The sequence below is a fragment of the Centruroides vittatus genome, unplaced genomic scaffold (assembly GCF_030686945.1).
Source record: "Centruroides vittatus isolate TY-2023 unplaced genomic scaffold, ASM3068694v2 contig_1773, whole genome shotgun sequence".
NCBI classification, from domain to species: domain Eukaryota; kingdom Metazoa; phylum Arthropoda; class Arachnida; order Scorpiones; family Buthidae; genus Centruroides; species Centruroides vittatus.
Genome location: NW_027121084.1, coordinates 4,580 through 23,299, shown reverse-complemented (window position 1 = coordinate 23,299; position 18,720 = coordinate 4,580). Strand labels below are relative to the sequence as shown.

The following is an 18,720-nucleotide window of genomic DNA, read 5'->3' as shown; positions in this document are numbered from 1 at the left end:
GATGTTCTTAAAAACTATTATAAAAAATATAGAAAAGACAAATTTAAGTGTCATATTTATTCTAAATTGAAATGAAATGTATGAATTATTGATTAGTACATATATATAAGTATACATTAGTACATATGCTACCATATACTATTTCCATACTACCTTATAGTATTTTATAAACACCTCTGAGGAAGTTTTATTGCCAGCATTCATATGTAATTGGTTTATAATATTAAAAAATATTTTTTCATTTTAAGTAGCTTGTCTTCATTGCTGGTATGATTATTACATTCTGAAACATCCTGGGCTGATCAAAACAAGTTGAATTTTATTTAGCTCAGTTCTAGTTATACCAAACTGAGTTAAGCAATTATCTTCATATCTAGTGAGTTATGAGTGAGTCTAAGAGTTTATGACTCACTACATATACTGAATTATCCATCACACACTATACTTTTTATCTTTGCTATATTTAATGCATATACAGCATGTCTGAGAAAGATCTTTATCATTCTAAGCATTAATAACAAAAATACTAACAGGTGAAATGAAATGCAGTTTGCTGTAAAAGAATGAAGAAATCTAAGAGTTTTTCTGGTTTGGTAAGGTTTGGTGTGGACTTTACATTATGCTGTAATCGATCCATTCTTCTTTGAGGAGAAGACTGTTGGCGGTAATGTTTTCCAGGATCTTCTTGAGTTTTACGTTATTCCACAATTGGAACATTTGTAGCCAAATGTTTTATTTTAGCAGGATGGTGCTCCACCTCACTGGACATTTTCTATACATGAATTACTTAATAGAGTGTTTCCCTGTTAAGGTTAATCATATTAGTCATTGTAAACCGCGCTTTAGTCAGTCGCTATCCGCTTATTTTGTGTGTCCGACCGTCAAAGAACCATTCGGGATCGAGTTACGTATATACAAGCTAAGTTTTTGTTTATTGTCTGGTCAATGTACACTTCCGTTTGTCAATTGTTCACGATAGGAGGCGTCCTTTTCGTGTAAGATCCAAGTCGGATGTATGTGAGTTAATAAATGTTCTTGTTGCCTTTGCCTCGCCCTGTTTTTGATTCGTTCGCGGTTATAGGAAATCACCACAGGTTATGGGCCCAGGTCCCGTGAACGAATCTCAACAGTCGAATTTGTCTGAAAGAAAGGAAATTGCATAAATTGAGAACCGCAAGTTGCGTCGAGACACGTGTCAGCCACATCTTCGTTTATCGTCCGCAATCGCCATCTTTGACGAGCTTCATTCGTCGGTCAACCTCGTCAGTGCTCTCTGTCAATATGGATATCGTGAAATCTCAAATGGAAACTTTGTCAGAAGACTCGCAGGGAAATATTAATTATATCTCATGGAAGTTTAAGCTAAATCTTACGTTGAGATCGAAGGACTTGTACGACGTTGCGAACGGAATCATTCTTAAACCTGAAGATGCGAATAATGCGGCAGATGTCGCAGCGTGGATTAAAAAGGATTTAGACGCTCAAACTTGTATAGGTTTAAATGTGAGCAGTAATATCGCAAAGAAAATTGCAAATTGCACCTCTGCGTATAGTATGATACACAAATTAGAAACTTTGTATGGTAAAAGGTCCGATCTCACAATTGAAGGACTACAGAGAAATTTTTTTAATTATAAGTATGATTCAAGTAAGTCTGTAGTGGAGAATTGCTTATCAGTTCAACAATATGCAGAAGACTTAAAAGCTGAAGGAGAAACAATTAAGGAAAGCTGGATTATAACAAGAATGCTCGGAATACTGCCGCCGAAACTACATCACTTCAGGACGTCATGGGATAACGCTAATCCAACAGACAAGAACATCGACACTTTAATTGAGCGACTTCGACTGGAAGAAGACAGACTGAAGGAAGACGACAAGAAGGAACCAATCGCACAGAATGCCCTCATTTCAAAACAGAAAACGCAAGGTAACAAGGACAGAAGTCAGCAGAAAAATTCAGGAGTCGAATGTTTTAGATGTGGACAAAAGGGACATATAAAGAAATATTGCAAGAATAAGCCGTGTCAGAAATATCTTGAATACTGCAGGAAAACCTACAATTGTAACAACTGCAATCAAAAGGGCCATTTTGCAAGGGAATGTAAAAATGAGAAGTCAGACGAATCAGACAAAGGAGATAAGACCAAAGGACAACGACGAGCTCTTGTCACTGTAGGATTGACGTCTACGAAAATAAATGACAAGAACTCAAGACGAAACCGACAGGATATTTGGTATCAAGATAGTGCTGCCACACAGCACATGACCTTCAGGAAGGAATGGCTGACAAATTACAAAGCACTGGAGGAGCATACGAAAGTGATACTCGGGAACAACACAGAAATCAATGGAATCGGAGTAGGTGACGTCGAACTCGAGGCCTTTAATGGAAGGGAATGGTATCCAGCAACCGTGAAAGACGTTTTATATGTTCCTAATATATCATTCAATCTATTTTCGGTTACCCAAATGTTGGATAAAGGGTTTATTCAGACTGCCAATGCCAACACATCAGTTATCGAAACGGCCGATGGAAAGGAGCAAATAGCAGTAGCACAACGACTCGAAGGATTATATCAAATGATGTTCCGCAGAGAGGTCACAGGAATGTGCATGATGGCCAACTCAATCAAAGTCTGGCACGAAAGACTGGCACATCAGAATGTGAAGTATTGCAAGAGTATTTTGGACAGAAACAATATAAGATATATTGATGACTGGGACAACAACGTTTGTATTGGCTGTGTCTACGGCAAACAACATCATATCTCTCACCCAAGAAATAACAAGGTAGCGAAGGAAGTATTGGATCTGATACATGTTGACTTAGGTGAAATGGATACCTTATCTCTGGGAAAGGCAAGATATTTTCTCTTATTCAAGGACGACTTTTCTCATTTTAGAACTGTTTATTTTTTACGAACCAAGGACGAAGCCCCTGCAGCATTGGATAAATACATGAAACTAGTTGAAAATCAATTTGGAAGAAAAGTGAAAAGCCTAAGGTCTGACAACGGGACAGAAATCAAAAATTCGACTACCAGAGAGTTATTGGAGGAGCTTGGAGTTTTACATACCAGAACAAACACATATACACCGCAGCAGAATGGACGAATAGAAAGGGAGATGCGCACCATAGTAGAGTCAGCTCGATCTGTTTTACATGCCAGAAATTTAAGCGAGAATCTTTGGGCTGAAGCTATTAACTACGCTGTATTCACCATTAATCAAACAGGAAAGAGCTCTGTAGATGACAAAAGTCCTGCCGAACTTTGGTTTGGACGTATGGTAAACATCTCAAAATTAAAAAGCTTTGGCTGTGAATGTTATGTGTTGATTGAAGATCATAAAAGGAGAAAGATGGAGAGAAAGTCTATGAAAGGAATCTTCGTCGGATATGATCTCGATTCACCCTGTTATAGAATCTACTTACCAGATGAAAAGGAGGTCGTCTGCTCTGACAATGTGATTTTCAATGAAAAGTCTGAAACTAAAGGAAGCACTGCCGAAGTCGAGACCTGCATGAAAGAAAAAGGAACAGGAGAGAAGATAGAAGAGCCTGAAACTGAGGACGAAACCGTGGAGGATTCGGATGATAGATGTTCACAGAATCATTCACGATACATCACTCTAGAAGAAACCGATGAAAGACCACAACCGCCAGAGGAAACTCAACGAAGTTTACGAGATCGCCGAAAACTAAAGGCTCCAACCAGATTCAACGATTATGAGATGGGACTCATTCACAACTATGCCATGATAGGAGAAACCGAGGATATTTCAGTTAAGGAGGCTTTGAAGGACAGAGAATGGTATAAGGCTATGCAGAACGAGTACGACAGCCTGATCAAACTGAAGACTTGGAGCTTGGTGGAACCTCCAAAATATGCAAAACCTCTTACATGCAGATGGGTGTTACGTCGTAAGCAGGACGGCAGGATGAAAGCCAGACTTGTTGTGAGAGGATTCGAACAAAGACAAGGCATCGATTATTCAGACACCTTCAGTCCCGTAGCCAGACATGCATCTATCAGACTCGTGCTCAGTCACGCAGCATCCAGTAAAATGAAAGTAACAGTTTTTGATGTCAAGACAGCTTACCTACATGCCAATCTCAAAGAAGAGATATATATGAACCAGCCGGAAGGATTCTCTGATGGGACAGAAAAAGTTTGCAAGCTTGAAAAGAGTCTGTACGGTTTAAAGCAAGCCGCCAAAGACTGGAACGACGAAATTTCTGACTTTTTTCTCACGATAGGATTCGCTAATACCGACGACGATCCGTGCGTTTATTATAACAACGACAGAAGTGTGATAATAATATTAGTTGTAGACGACGGGTTCATTGCCGCCCAAAATGAGAAGGACATTTTCAAGATTCTGAAGTTACTGAATGACAAGTTTGAAATTACTTATAAAAGGACTTTACAATCACACATGACATACTTAGGTATGAAGATCAAAGTGTCGTCTGAGGGAATTTTTGTGAGTCAACCTGATTACACAGAACGAATATTAAAACGATTTGGGTATGATCAAGTGAACGCCGTGAATACACCGATAGAGCCAGGAATGAAAACGAATTCTGAAAATCTTGTCAATGACCAGACACTAGAAAAACAAAATCGTTACCTCGAAGCCGTCGGAAGCTTACTTTATTTAGCAACAATTTCCCGCCCAGATATAAGCTACGCCGTCAATTATCTGAGCAGATTCAGTAATCGACCCATGAAAAGTCACTGGAAGATGATTAAAAGAATTTTTCAGTATTTAAGAGGAACTACACATTTTGGAATATTTTTTAACCGAGATCCGAAATTGATAGCATATACAGATGCGGATTACGGAGGAGACGCCAATAGTCTACATTCCACAAGTGGAGTTCTTATCATGAGAGGAGGTCCAATTGTATGGTATTCAAGAAAGCAGCGTCTCGTGGCGAACTCAACAGCTGAGGCCGAGTACCGTGCAGCAGTTTCATCTATCGACGATATCTGCTGGGTACGAAGAATAGGAATTGAACTGAGATTATTAAAGAATGATAAACCCACCCCGTTATTTGTCGACAATCAGTCGGCAATTCACATGCTTAAAAACGCTCACCAAGGAAAGATAACCAAGGGTAAAAAGCATATTGAGATTCAGAGAAAATTTATTCAGCAGCATATTGGCACGACTGTTGAACTGCAACATATTAAAAGCGTCGATCAGCTTGCTGACATATTAACAAAACCTTTGAATCGTGTAATATTCGAAAAGTTACGCTGTAATATGATTAAGGAGGAGTGTTAAGGTTAATCATATTAGTCATTGTAAACCGCGCTTTAGTCAGTCGCTATCCGCTTATTTTGTGTGTCCGACCGTCAAAGAACCACTCGGGATCGAGTTACGTATATACAAGCTAAGTTTTTGTTTATTGTCTGGTCAATGTACACTTCCGTTTGTCAATTGTTCACGATAGGAGGCGTCCTTTTCGTGTAAGATCCAAGTCGGATGTATGTGAGTTAATAAATGTTCTTGTTGCCTTTGCCTCGCCCTGTTTTTGATTCGTTCGCGGTTATAGGAAATCACCACACATAAGTCCGAACGTATGGCATTGGTTGTGGAGGACCCATTACCTTGGCCTCCTACAATCGCAACGAACATAACTCCACTGGATTTTTTTTGGGTTATGTTAAAGACAGGGTTTATAAAACACCGTATTTCTGATAACCATTTTAAAAGAATAGGATACCATTAGCAATCCTCACTGTTACACCGCAAATGTTAAAAAACACTTGGAAGGAAATCAGAGTACAGACTTCACATTGTTCGTGGCTACTAACGGAGCTCACATACAGCTACATTGAAGGTACTGTAAAAAAAAAACTCTTAGATTTCTTCATTCTTTTGCAGCAAACTGCATTTCATTTCACCTGTCAATATTTTTGTGATTAATGTTTAGAATGATAAAGATCTTTCTCGGACATGCTGTATTTTTATTTTTTTTAATTTATTATATTCGGAAAAGGATCTTTATTGAATTTCATCATCTATTAACTAATATATCAAGTTTCAAAGGTAATTCCTAAGATCATAAATTGTTGATAATGAATCTGAGTGTATTATTATTATTATGTTGCAAATGTTTTGCTCAGCTGATACTGGTGCCAAGTGTTATGTCAGACTAAACTGGCATAGCTACCCAACAAGTATAACAGTAAGCTTCTGTGTTAATGGTGTATGTGTGCATGTCTAGAAACTTCCTAACAATTTAACAAGTATTCAATATTGCAGCTTTCTGTAATGACATGTATATGTTTTTATTAAGATTTAACGTTTATAGACTTTTGTGTAGTATATGTGGTATTACACTAGTGGAAGAGAGGACAATAAGCACAATAAATATGCTATTCATCCTCCACAGATGTCTTATTTTGTGGGCAAGCGGAGTTTACTTGTTGATTTATTCAATGTGAGGATTTTTTACATTATGAGTGTTAAGAATGGAAATGCCTATTATATAAGCAATCATATTGCATTTGTCAATGAAACTGATGTTAGGTATTGTGGTGAATTCTTTTATCTGTGATTATGGCTTTGTCATAGTATATTTTGTATGTGTCATTTTCTAACACAGCCTGTGGAGTATATTTGTAGTATGGTACCTGGTTGTTTAATAATCTCTCTTTGTGTGCAAGCTCTTGCTGTATTATATTTGCTATTTGGTTATGCCTATGTAAATAGTCTATTTGTGCTAATAGCTTGCAATTGAAATTATATATTGTATTGTTTCTGGCAAAATGTGGCATTTTCTGCAAGAGTCATTTGTGAGTGATATATTCTTCAGGATGTGTTTTCTGTATTTTTAGTGTTTATTACCTGATACTGAATGACCTCTCTGTCTCTCCAAACAGTCAGCCTCTGGTCAGCCACTAGTTTGATACAGTTTAGTCAATATAGTCCTGAGCTAGGTCATAGGCATGCCTGCCATGAAGTCTCTTTTGGGTCCTTGACTGCTTCTATGTTATTTATGGTTGAGTCTAGGTGTTCAGAGTGTAAGTTTAAAGATGTATTGGTACTGTCTGTTAGAATTATATCTTTATGTAATCTTGATGTTTCTTGTTTTTTTTGATTTTGACACTGTGGGATGTGGAAAACTCCCATGGTGTCAGAATTTGTTAGAAGTAGACATTAATTATTAATATTAAGGTAATGTTGAAGTGTTTCCTACACGGCATATTTATACTAGTGCATAGTGCTATGCTGGGCCTATTATTATTACTTATTGCAGTTTTATTTGCTTTGGAACATATATAAATATATGATTTATACACTATTGTAGTATGAGTTATGTTGTAGTCATACAATATATAAATTACAAGTCTTTAACTTTTAATTTAAAATTTTTCATTTATCAAAGTATCATTGAAGACTCCTATCATGTGTAACACCTTTATTTTGTCTTTCTTTCTAGAAAGAACTGTCTTATAAGAAATTGTTAAAAACTAAAAGAAGTGTACATTGTGATTTTTCTAGATTAGCACGATTCTTAACTGGAACTTCTTATGGTTTAGTATTAGGAGGAGGAGGAGCAAGGTAAATTTTTGAAGTAATTATTTTTTATTGGTTATAAAGCTAATAAATACCATAGGAAAGAAGTACAGTCAGTTACAAAATGTTTTTGACTTTACCAAAAAGGTTTGCCTTTCCTGTAATACTTGAAAACAGCTCTCATAGTATTTCCATGTACTCATTGAGAAAGGCTTTATTGCTAGTAACAGCAACTAACCATTTCTTGGTAATGAGGGGAAGAAGGGTTGTAAGGATGAGTGAAATGCTTTATTCATAATACTTATTTCAATGTAGGATTTAATAAAACATATTATAACATCTCTAAACATGGAGAGAATAATACATTTATTTCTTGATGCTACCATGTTTCTGAATTATTAATCAAAGAAAGAAAGGAATGATCAGTTATACATTTATTATCATTTGATTATTATGTAATTTCCACAAGTTGCACTTGATTACACACAGCAGCACCACTAGCTGTTTGAGCACCCATGTGCAATACCGATTACGCCGCCCCCATTTAACTACGACTACCTACGCTGAGCTTGCCAGCAATACCAATTTGCCATCCCCTGGACGTGCCACCCGTGTGCGGTGCATGCCTTGCATGCCCGCTTACAGTGGGCCTGATTACACATCAAAGAAGCTAGCTCTGTTCTCTGAAAAATATTTTGATCTAATTATAAAACTTATGATAATGCTACTACTATAATAGCATTGAGTTATGTTTAAAAGAAACTTTTTAACTTGTTTCTTAATTAATTTGGTTTGTTGAGATTATTTATATAACTCAGTATGTATAAGTTATGTATAAAAGTTTAGGATAAATATTTCTTAAAGAGAAACTTCTTTTTTTTATGTTTAAAATTAAATTTCAAGTGTTTTAATTAAATTGTTTGAATAAAAAAGACACGCCACATGTTTGGTAACAATGTCTCTTTTGTTATTTTTATTACATTAAGGATATTTTGTTATTCCCTAATGATGAATGCAAGGGAATTCTGAGTATTAGTACATCTAGATGATAAGAGTTTTTGAAAATAATGCAGTTTTTTTTTTTTTTTAAATATAATGCATTATCTCTATTCAATATTTAACTGTACAGTATTTATTTGAAACTTGACTCATTGCTGACAAGTACATTATCATTAGTTGTTCTCTACTTCACAGTATTTCCAAGTGCTTTTCATCATCTCAAAATGAAATACATAAATAATGCTGTTATTCTATGATTTACTAACAATTCTGCTACTACAGTCTATTTAAGTCAAATAGTTAAAGTATTTGTTTAAGTACACACAATTTATATTCCTGAACAAAATTAAAATACTTGACGTAATAATACAATCATTAAACAAAAAAAAAAAACAATTGGTGTTTAAACAAAAACATCTGAAATGTAAAAAAACTGCACCAAGTAAAAACTTATGGCAATTTAGATGACAATCAAAATTCTTTTAGGAGTTTTCCTTTGGTAATGATCTTTATCAAAGGAAAACTCCTAAAAGATTTCTTTTAGGAGTTCGACTGTTGTCTAAATTGTCATAAGTTTTTACTTGGTGCAATTTTTTACATCTCAGATGTTTTTCATTGAATACTTATTTCATCTATTTATGAAATTGGAAGTAAGTAATGTGTGAGTTATTGCTAATGTTTGTTAATTTATAGTACATTTAAACAATTTACAAACTTGTTTAAGTTAAGCTATAAAATGCTTGAATGTTCATTATGACTTTGCTTCTGTTTCTAAGGAGAAATAATTATTTACATTATCTGAAAGAATGCCAACATCAATAGAAATTGACTATTGAAAGTTGGTCAATGTTGAGAATTTCCAGGAAAAGTTCAAAATCATAAACTATTTCTGACAATTCCCAAGAATTTGGTGAAATGTTGAAAATGATTGGACATTGTCAAAGATATCACAAGTATTGGGATTTATTAACAATAACCAGCCTTTATTGACAGTGCTATTCCCATAATATACATATTAATAAATATATTTTGATGATACAAAAGTTAATACAGTAATTGATAATGATTTTTTTTAGAGGAATTGCTCATATTGGACTAATTAAGGCAATCTTAGAAGCTGATATTCCCATAGATATGGTAGGTGGAGTTAGTATGGGAGCATTTATAGGAGGATTATGGTGTCAAGAGACTGATATTACATCTGTTATACAAAAAGCAGAAGAATGGGCAAAAGTAAGGAAACATTTAGTTTGTATTAAAATTTTTGAAAATTATAATTTATTTATTGTAATACAGGTAAAATTCTTAATTATAAAAAAGTTACATATTTTTGTATAAACTGATAATTAAGTCACAAAATAAGACAAATTTAATAAAACCACAATACAATGAAAAAGTTTTTATATTGTTGAAATAAATAATCCCAACTAGTTTACACTAGTGTGGGTAATCAAGAACCAATAAACAATCCAGTAGTTATTGCATTATGCATAATGCAATAACTGACTTTCTGACTTTCATATGCAATATTGCACATGAAAGTCAGAATGTAAATATGTCTTTCTCATTCGAGAAACCTATTTAAAATAATAGGCTATCACATATACAAAAACAAAGAACAAATTTTCCGTATGAATTCTCACATTAGATAGTAAAGTATGCTTGCTCATAAGAGTTGCTGGAAACATTTTTTAAATTTCATTTTAATGTACTGCTGCTGAATTGTTTGTCATATTGCATATAATATTATCCAAAAATTTTCAAATTAGCATAGTTTTAGCATTGATTTGATTTTGAGAAACAAGGAATATTTTGCAGGAAATTATTAAATTATGGACTGACAGGCTTCCGAATGGATCACTGTTCTCACAATTTCTCACTATTTTTAAATTAGTCACTTTTCCTCAACTATTTTAATGATATATCACTATTTCTCACTTTTTCTGCCATTAGGGATAATGACATTTTTGTGACTCCAAGCTGTCACATGTTATTTCATTAATTAATGTTTAATTACTTAAATTGTGATGCCCATAACATCTTTCTCTTGTTGCACATTGAAAACTTCATGTTATTACATGACTTTTGAGATCTTAAAAATGTTAGTTACACAATATCATAAATTTGAGAGCGCACAGTCTAAGATCGACAAAATTTTTTCTTAAGTACAGTATTTTAATTCCTTCTGAGCCCCTCACAATTAACCTTTACACCTTCAATTTGAGGGCAGATGTTAATAAACCAGTCTAAAAAAGAAAACCAAGAGCAAAAAATGATAAATAAAACATAATTTAAAAGCAACACTATCATTTTCAATTTTTGTTTTTAATAATTTTGGTAGTTGTAACAAAATACTAATTAATTTTTTTTTAAGTTTGTTAATATTTTATAAAATATGGAAAGTTTTTAATTAATTAAGAGACAATTTAATAATTTAATAATTTTATAGCTTTGTAACAGATTACAGGATTTATTGATGAATAATAAATAAAAACAGTGTTTTACTTTCCCTCTTCTGTTTTACTTGTTATGTATATAACACAAGAAACTATTGGAATTGTGTCAAGTTTGATCTTCCAAGTTTTTTGCAAATCTCTGCATTTTGAGACCTCCTGAATCCAAAAATAGCAAAAAAAAAAAAAAAAATCTGAATATGTTGGCATCTCTCTTTCTTTAATATCTCAGGATGGGATAATGATTAAGAAATGAAATTTAGCAATGGTAGCTTGTGTATAACAGGCATTGATACTGTTAAATTTTGGTGGTTATAGATCGAGGAATGGGAAGATAGAAAGGAGTCACGTATCATAACTCAAATGGAGTTAAGCTTCATGAAGATTTTATTTGTTATTAGAATTTATAATTTTATATAAAACTCGTCTCTACCCTCAAAATTAAACTATTTGCAGTTTTGTAATTAATAATATAAAAGTTGTTTTTTTAACAAAACCTTGTAATGGATGGTGCCGCAAGCTAATTTTAAATTTGTTCTATTACATCATTATGTTTTCACTGAGAAAGTTATGCATTTTGTTTCTGAATTTTTTATTTAATGAAATGTCTTGTTTTAAGTTTTAATAATTCTGCAACTCTGAAAACTTTTTTCTAATCAATAATTTTAACCAATTAAAATTTTAATTTGCAAAATTTAAGAAGATAACTCATTAGAAAGAACGGTAAATATACAGGCAATTTTTCTCTCAATTTTTTTAAAGAGAGACATGCCGTATATCTTTAATAGACACCTCCTGTGTTTAATTACTGAACTGGCCGACTGACCCATACTTATTAGCCTACGGTTATGTTTCACAAAAGTAAAGAAACTGAGTAAAGAACAGATCAAAATATACAGATATAGCAAATGATAATTAACGACCCTTTTCACTAATTTTGATCATCTGACTTGGGTTTGACACACTAGAAAACAAAACCGGAAATTCCAGAGTTTCGGTTTCGGTTTCTCCAGAGACCCGAGTCTATTCGAGTCTTCACTGTAGGACTGCATTTATGCCAATGTGAGAAGAGGGAAAAACAACATGCAAAAATATATTTTTCAGACCAGAATTTGCAATCAGGACACCATTTATGCAGAAGCGAGAAATACTCAAAAATGTCTAGACCCTGTGTGAGCATTAGTTTTAAATTATGCTTCTGCGGCAAACAGTGCCAGTAGCCAGAAGCTCGATTTGTGGTATTTGCTGGTCATAATTACAAATCATGATTGCTTTATTCATAATTATTATTGGTAATAATGAAATTAAGTTATTGTCCTTTAAACAAAAGAAAACATCCTCAAACTAAATTATAATGTCAAATAAAACAAAACCCACAATCATAAAATAACATTTAGACTCGACTCCTTACAAATAATGTATATCATCATAGCCAACTAATTTTATTTCAGTCACCATTTAGTCACTTTTTCCTTACTGGGGGGTTACTATTCTCTTATTTTGAAGTCATTTTCTGTTCTGAGACCTGGACTGAGATAAAATTATTTTGCAACTTTGCACTATCAAAAATTTAATTGTTCTTATAGAATGAGTTGCATATAATTATACAGCAGAACAAGCTTTCTTTGCCTGAAATTGTATAAATTAATTATTTCTTAATTTAAAAACTGATAGAAGTTTTCCGTTTTTGTTCCAGTATCTGCCAATCATTTCTCAATGTTTCATTTCTGCGCATGCTGTTTATATAATTAGATTCAAGCATTTGTATAATATGGTTGAGTATATCTAAATAGTTTTATCACAAAGACTATATTTAATTATTATATAAAGTGTACTTTCAAATTAAAAATAGTTATCATTCTACACATACTGCCAATATTTTTAATTTTTTATATACATATTAATATTAATATAAATAGTCTTCTTGTGATAAGAAATAAGCTAGTTAATATTAATTTTGTCATGCAAATCCAAATAAAGTTAAAAATGAACATATGCAATTTAAATCATTATTGATATTAATTTGAAAGTCCTCATTTTATTAAATAAAAAGAATCAGAAAACAATTATAGAAGAAGTAAAGTGGATTTTTTTAACAAAGAAAATTAGAGAAAATCTTATTTGATGTTGTCTTTTACATTATGATGTAGAATTTAACATTATTTGAATGCATTCTGCAGCCTGAAATAATATAGTGACAGCTAACAATGCATTTTCATGCTGTTTAGTTTTTCTGATTTTGAATTTTTCCTCGATTTATTTGTTTGTTAACAATTTATTTTTCAATTATAACAACTGTGAGATATGAAAGGATTTTTGTTAATCTACTAAGTTAAATACATAGGAAAAAGAAACATGCACAATAGGTGTTAATTTATTTTTGTATTATATAACTGTGTACAGATTCAGTAAAGGATGCCAACTCTAGGACAGCTACTCCTGCAGTAACCCTAAACCCGATCATCAGCAGAACAATTACAAAAATAAAATGGGCACATCACACTAAATTATGATCACAATAATCCAATACAATAAACAAGAATAATTATTATGTGAGGTTGCTGATGGGGGTGTGTTTGTCAGGACAGTTGTGCAGTCACAACTATCATGTGGGAGTGGAAAAAACTCTTTGAGACAGGTTTTCCATCATTAACCTGTTTAATAAATATAAAAATTTCTCTTACAACAATTCTTATAATAAGGCACAACACCTCCCAAGGAGTGGGAAACAAGTCTGCACAATAAGTCCAAATGTTCCATCTGTCATTTTTCTTGTTTCTGCGATGACGGTGTGAAGATAGACTGCCCCAGGGCACACAGTACGGCTTCAAGCAAGGTTCTCCTGCGAATGGGTGGATTTGGGCATGGATGACATGGGAAAGGAGAGAGAGACATTGTAACCTCTCTCTTTGAGCACCAATCCAAAAGTGATCTTCCTTTGTTTCATATGCCCTGTAACCTTGCATACAATAGTGGTGAATTCTAGGAAGTGGCTCTCACCTCCAAGAAAGAATAATTAAGATTAGAAAGTTCTAGAAGGTGGAAAGAACAAGGAGCAGGGAAAATTGTCAGAAGAACAAAAGGACAAAAGCATATAATATGATGGATGGCCACACAATGTTCAAAGTTTTCTTCATTTTTATTGTTCCTTATTGTCAGTAGCAATTTTTAATTACACAGATAAGGTGCATAATACGTTTGAAGTCAAATGAAAATGATGCAATTACAATATGTTAAAATAATAAACAATTGAAATTTCATTTTATTATATAATTAATTTCTGTTTATAAAAACAACACAACATATAATTTTAGATGAAATCTATAAATATATATGCAGGTAATCCTTGATTTATGGCAAAGTTTAGTTCTGAGACTCCTGTCATAAGTTGAACATATTAATAAAAATCAATGGTAATAATAGGATACATTTCTTAAGACTGTGCATTAGCTTATATAATATTGCTTATGTATGTATATTGTTATTATTCAAAATACTGTAATACCATACGTTCCATATCTTATACACTAAATGTGGATGATTGAGAACTATTTATTACATCTGAGCTGGAATACAAAAAAATGTGGCTGTTTATCATGTTTAGCTTATGCAGTTTGGAAGATATCTTCTTCTTTTCCGTGTTTTGCTGTCCTTTTTTCTATTATCCCAAAATGCTTTGTTCTCTATCACATGCCTTCTTCTTTTCTCTCTTTCTTTGTTTCCATCCCCTTTCTTTGATTGGGCTCTCACTTACTAAGCAAACTGGTTAGACAGAATATAAAGGGCAGTAGAGGGGTATGGAAAAATTTGAAAAATGCATTCTTTAAGCCAGGACAAGGAAGAGTGACAATGTGAGAGCAGAAGAGGTGCTGAGAAGAAAAAATTGAAGACTTGTACATGTGTGTGCATTTTGATAGGATTAGGGTTTAAGACTGATGGGTAAAGTGGACATTTGCAAGTTCAAGCAAATTCTAGGACTGTGTAGGAAGGAAAGACAGAAGATTAAATGTGGTGGACCAAAGTGTTTGTCTCACCATTGTCTATCCAGTGTTGTTTCCTTTTTTGGAATTCAAGACTAATAATTTCTTAGTGTACATAAGGACATTTTTGTTTAATGGTGAAAGGTTGGACCTGGTTCACTTCTACAAATAAAGAGGGAAGGAAAGTTGACGCCCCTCAGACACTTTCTTGTTAATCAAACAAAGAACTCAGATTGCCCTTTGTTTCTCTCCTTTACAATATTTCCTTTCTCTGCTATTTACCTTTTACTAATCTTTCTTTTATTATAGTTATAAGTGTTGGAATACATTTCATTTGTTCATAATTGTCATTTTATTAGGTCATATGGTGTTTTTCAGTTATGACGGTACATGGATTTTTCTTTGTGCCTCATGTATTTGTGAAAGTTTGGTGAATTCCAGATTGACACTCCTCAGGTTGGCATCTAATGTATAATACTGTTTTTTGTTTTTTAATTTGCTCACATATGTCTATATACCCTGCATTGTAAAAAGTTTTTCTTGATATTTGTATTTTCTTTTTTTGTTTGTAGTCTTGTCTATGCATATATATCTCATAGATATCTCATATGTCTTCACCTATTCAAAACTGGAAAACTAATGCACATACAAAAGCACTACAAATTCCTGGTGAGGTGCCCACATCATCTAGTGCTGGAACACTATATAATACAATGACACTGTTTGGGTGCATTGAACTTTAAACCAACATTTAAACGTATTCTATTATTTCATTATAGTATTTTATTATCAAAGTTCATGGAAACATTCAAGTGGTCAATAATGTTTAAAGAACCCTAGAAAAGAAGATTTTTTGGTGAATAATTTGATTCAGGAGTTCTAAATGTTTAATTTAAGAAATACTGTTAAAAACATTTATGTCAAAATTCTCAAAAATATTACATCCAATTAAATTTTAATAATTAAAATTATTAGATGGAACTCAAACTTTGTTTGAACCTTGAGTTCCTCAAATTCATAATCTGCCAAAAGCCAATACATTTAACACACAACAGATTAATAAGTTTCTTAAGTTGGAGTATCTATATATAATTTTGATTTTTCTCATTATAGATGTTAAAACAATATTGTTAAAAAAATCAAAATTATATAGCTACTATATCTTATATAACATGCATTATCAACTACTGAACATATTTCTTGATGTAATTAAATAATTAACAATAAAGTTTAGGAATTATTTTCTGTTTTTACTTGCAGAAAACATCATCTTGGCAAAGTTATTTATATGATATTACTTTTCCAAGAACAGCTATGTTTACAGGTAATATAGTCTTATGTCTAAAATACAATGTATTAAATGTATTTAATAATTATATAAAATGTTGTTATTGTTCATTTAATGCTTTTTATAAAATAAAAATTATTATGAAGAAAGACCAACTGGATAAGAATTAAATAAAATAATTAATAAAACATTTAATCACACTTTAATGTTCCCGCAATTACTTTAATAACAACCACTAACATTTTTGGCCGTATTAAATGACCACCTTCAGGCTCAATCAAAACCAAAAAGAAGAACAAATCCTAAAATGGAACATTACCCAGACCAATGGTTATGGAACATATATGATAGACAGTTACAACTAGGATAATACAGCTAAGTAAGCAAAAGCATCTTATTGGTCAACATGATCAGAAATGATATCATCATCACTCTCTCTGTTTTTTAGCATTTAATATGATGGCACCCCATTTATAAGTCCATCTCGTATTAAAAGATGAAAATATTGATAAAAAGTAAATTTTTTGTATATCCAATAAAGCTGCATTATCTACAAATTATAGCAGTCCATGCCTCTCTCTATCATGGAACTGCTGCAAAAAAAAACCCAACAATATTGAGTACTAATGGCAGAATACATAATGGTTGCTATACATGCAAATTTGCTTCTGCTAGTTACCTGCCAAAACTCTACAGGAAGAGACAAGATTCTGTAGTTAGACTTCCACCTGTCTTTGAACAGTGGCCAAAGACACCAATGCAGCTGTTTGTTCTTATTTCACATTCAGACAATTATCTTTTGGTGGTGTGTATCTGGAGCATCCAAAGCCTGCTTGCTGTGTTTGTGTGTCCTCATGTATCCAATGTCCAATGCCTTCTCACAGGCAGCTAAGAACAGCCCAGATAACAGGAAATATAGTAAACAGTCATCCTGTGTCCCACAGTTCAATAATGTGGCCTGTACTGAACTCTTATCAACTATGTATTATGTCTTTGAGTGAATCAAACAGAGATATCTGACTTTCAAAGACTTCTAAACAATGAATACACTGAAAATTTTTAACAGAATGAGCTCTGCAAGTTTTATGTAGGATACAGGAGTAGCAATTTTAAGGCATTCTGATGGCATTACCTCACAAGCAATTTTCCCCTGAAAAGTGTTAGATAGATGACCAGCACAACTCTATTGTTAAAGAAATATGGGGGAGCCACTACAAATTTGAGGTGTAGAGGCATATATTTTAAATTAATGAATTAGAAATATGATTAAAAATTGCAGCCAGGCAATGTGACGATGTCACAATAAATAATTGCTCACTTCTTTTATATATTTGTATTTTATTTTATCTCAAGAAGCTGTTACAACAAAGACAAAACTATTCATATTAACTTCATTTTTTTTCCTTTCAGAGTTTATTATGTAAATTACTTAATATTGTTTAGTGACTTTATAAGCTTTCTAATAATTTAATTGTTCTTGTCATCATTTAATTTTTTTCTCTATTATATTTTCTTTCATAATACAATTAACTTCATTTATTTGTTATGAAATAATATTTATTATCCAAATGTGTTATTTCTTCAACTATTTACTTTATTTAATGTTTGTATTAAATGTTAAATAACTAAATGCTACTTAATGTTTTCTATTATAATATTGATAACAACCTAAACGTAATTAAGTAAATTAGTGTGGGGAAGTACTCGATCTTTAGAGTATTCCCCGTGCAGGAACAAAAAATGAAAAGAAACTCCAATGAAAGGAACTTAAAGTTTATTTAGTCTTCAACACTACACTGTCCTTCGCTATAATACACTAACACAAAAGAAAAAAAACACACACAAAAAAACAATCTCGCGACTCTAGCTGTCTACACGTCTACTCTATCTTCTTTCTTCCGAAGAACTCCCTTTTTTCTTCCGTTGCGCATGCGCGATCTCCTCCCCCCTCTCTGTTTTTCTTCCGAAAACGCGGCCCATCCTTTCTTTACCCTGCGGCCCACCCAAGGATCACGCAACAGAACACGTGATCCCTGGACCACACATCTCCCCTTCTCCCATTAACTTTTATGACAGGAAGCTTTTACGCTACGAGTGCCTCTCCCTTCTTTACACTGTGAACCACCCAAGGGGTTGGTTACGAGTCGGTTAAGTAACAGAACACGTGGTCTTCAGACCACATATCTCCCCTCCTCCCATTAACCTTTACAACAACAACAAACAGAATATAATATATATTTTTTTTTCTAACACAATAGGTAACGTTGGGCTCACCGATATGCTACATTTTGTAACTTTACAAAGTTTAATATCTAATTGTAGTTTCCACGACTCAATGCACTGAAGTCAATTTGACGCCTTCTCAAGTTGTACCCGTCACTCAAACTATCTTCAGTTTGAGGTATTCTCTCACCTTGATCTTTATAATTCTCACCGTTTTCTGGTAGAACAGTTTCCCTTTGTC

General features: G+C 33.0%; 1 protein-coding gene across 1 annotated transcript in view; it reads left to right on the top strand.

The window, feature by feature from the left end:
* The window catches only part of LOC136969249 (neuropathy target esterase sws-like), a 99,255-nt gene extending 81,575 nt beyond the window's left edge, over window positions 1–17,680 (top strand). Inside the window, exons 22-25 of the mRNA XM_067263337.1 lie at window positions 7,460–7,581; window positions 9,612–9,768; window positions 16,229–16,292; window positions 17,667–17,680. Of these exons, the coding sequence (XP_067119438.1) occupies window positions 7,460–7,581; window positions 9,612–9,768; window positions 16,229–16,292; window positions 17,667–17,680 (357 nt within the window). The remainder of the gene's footprint in view (window positions 1–7,459; window positions 7,582–9,611; window positions 9,769–16,228; window positions 16,293–17,666) is intronic.
* Window positions 17,681–18,720: the final 1,040 nt, after the last annotated feature.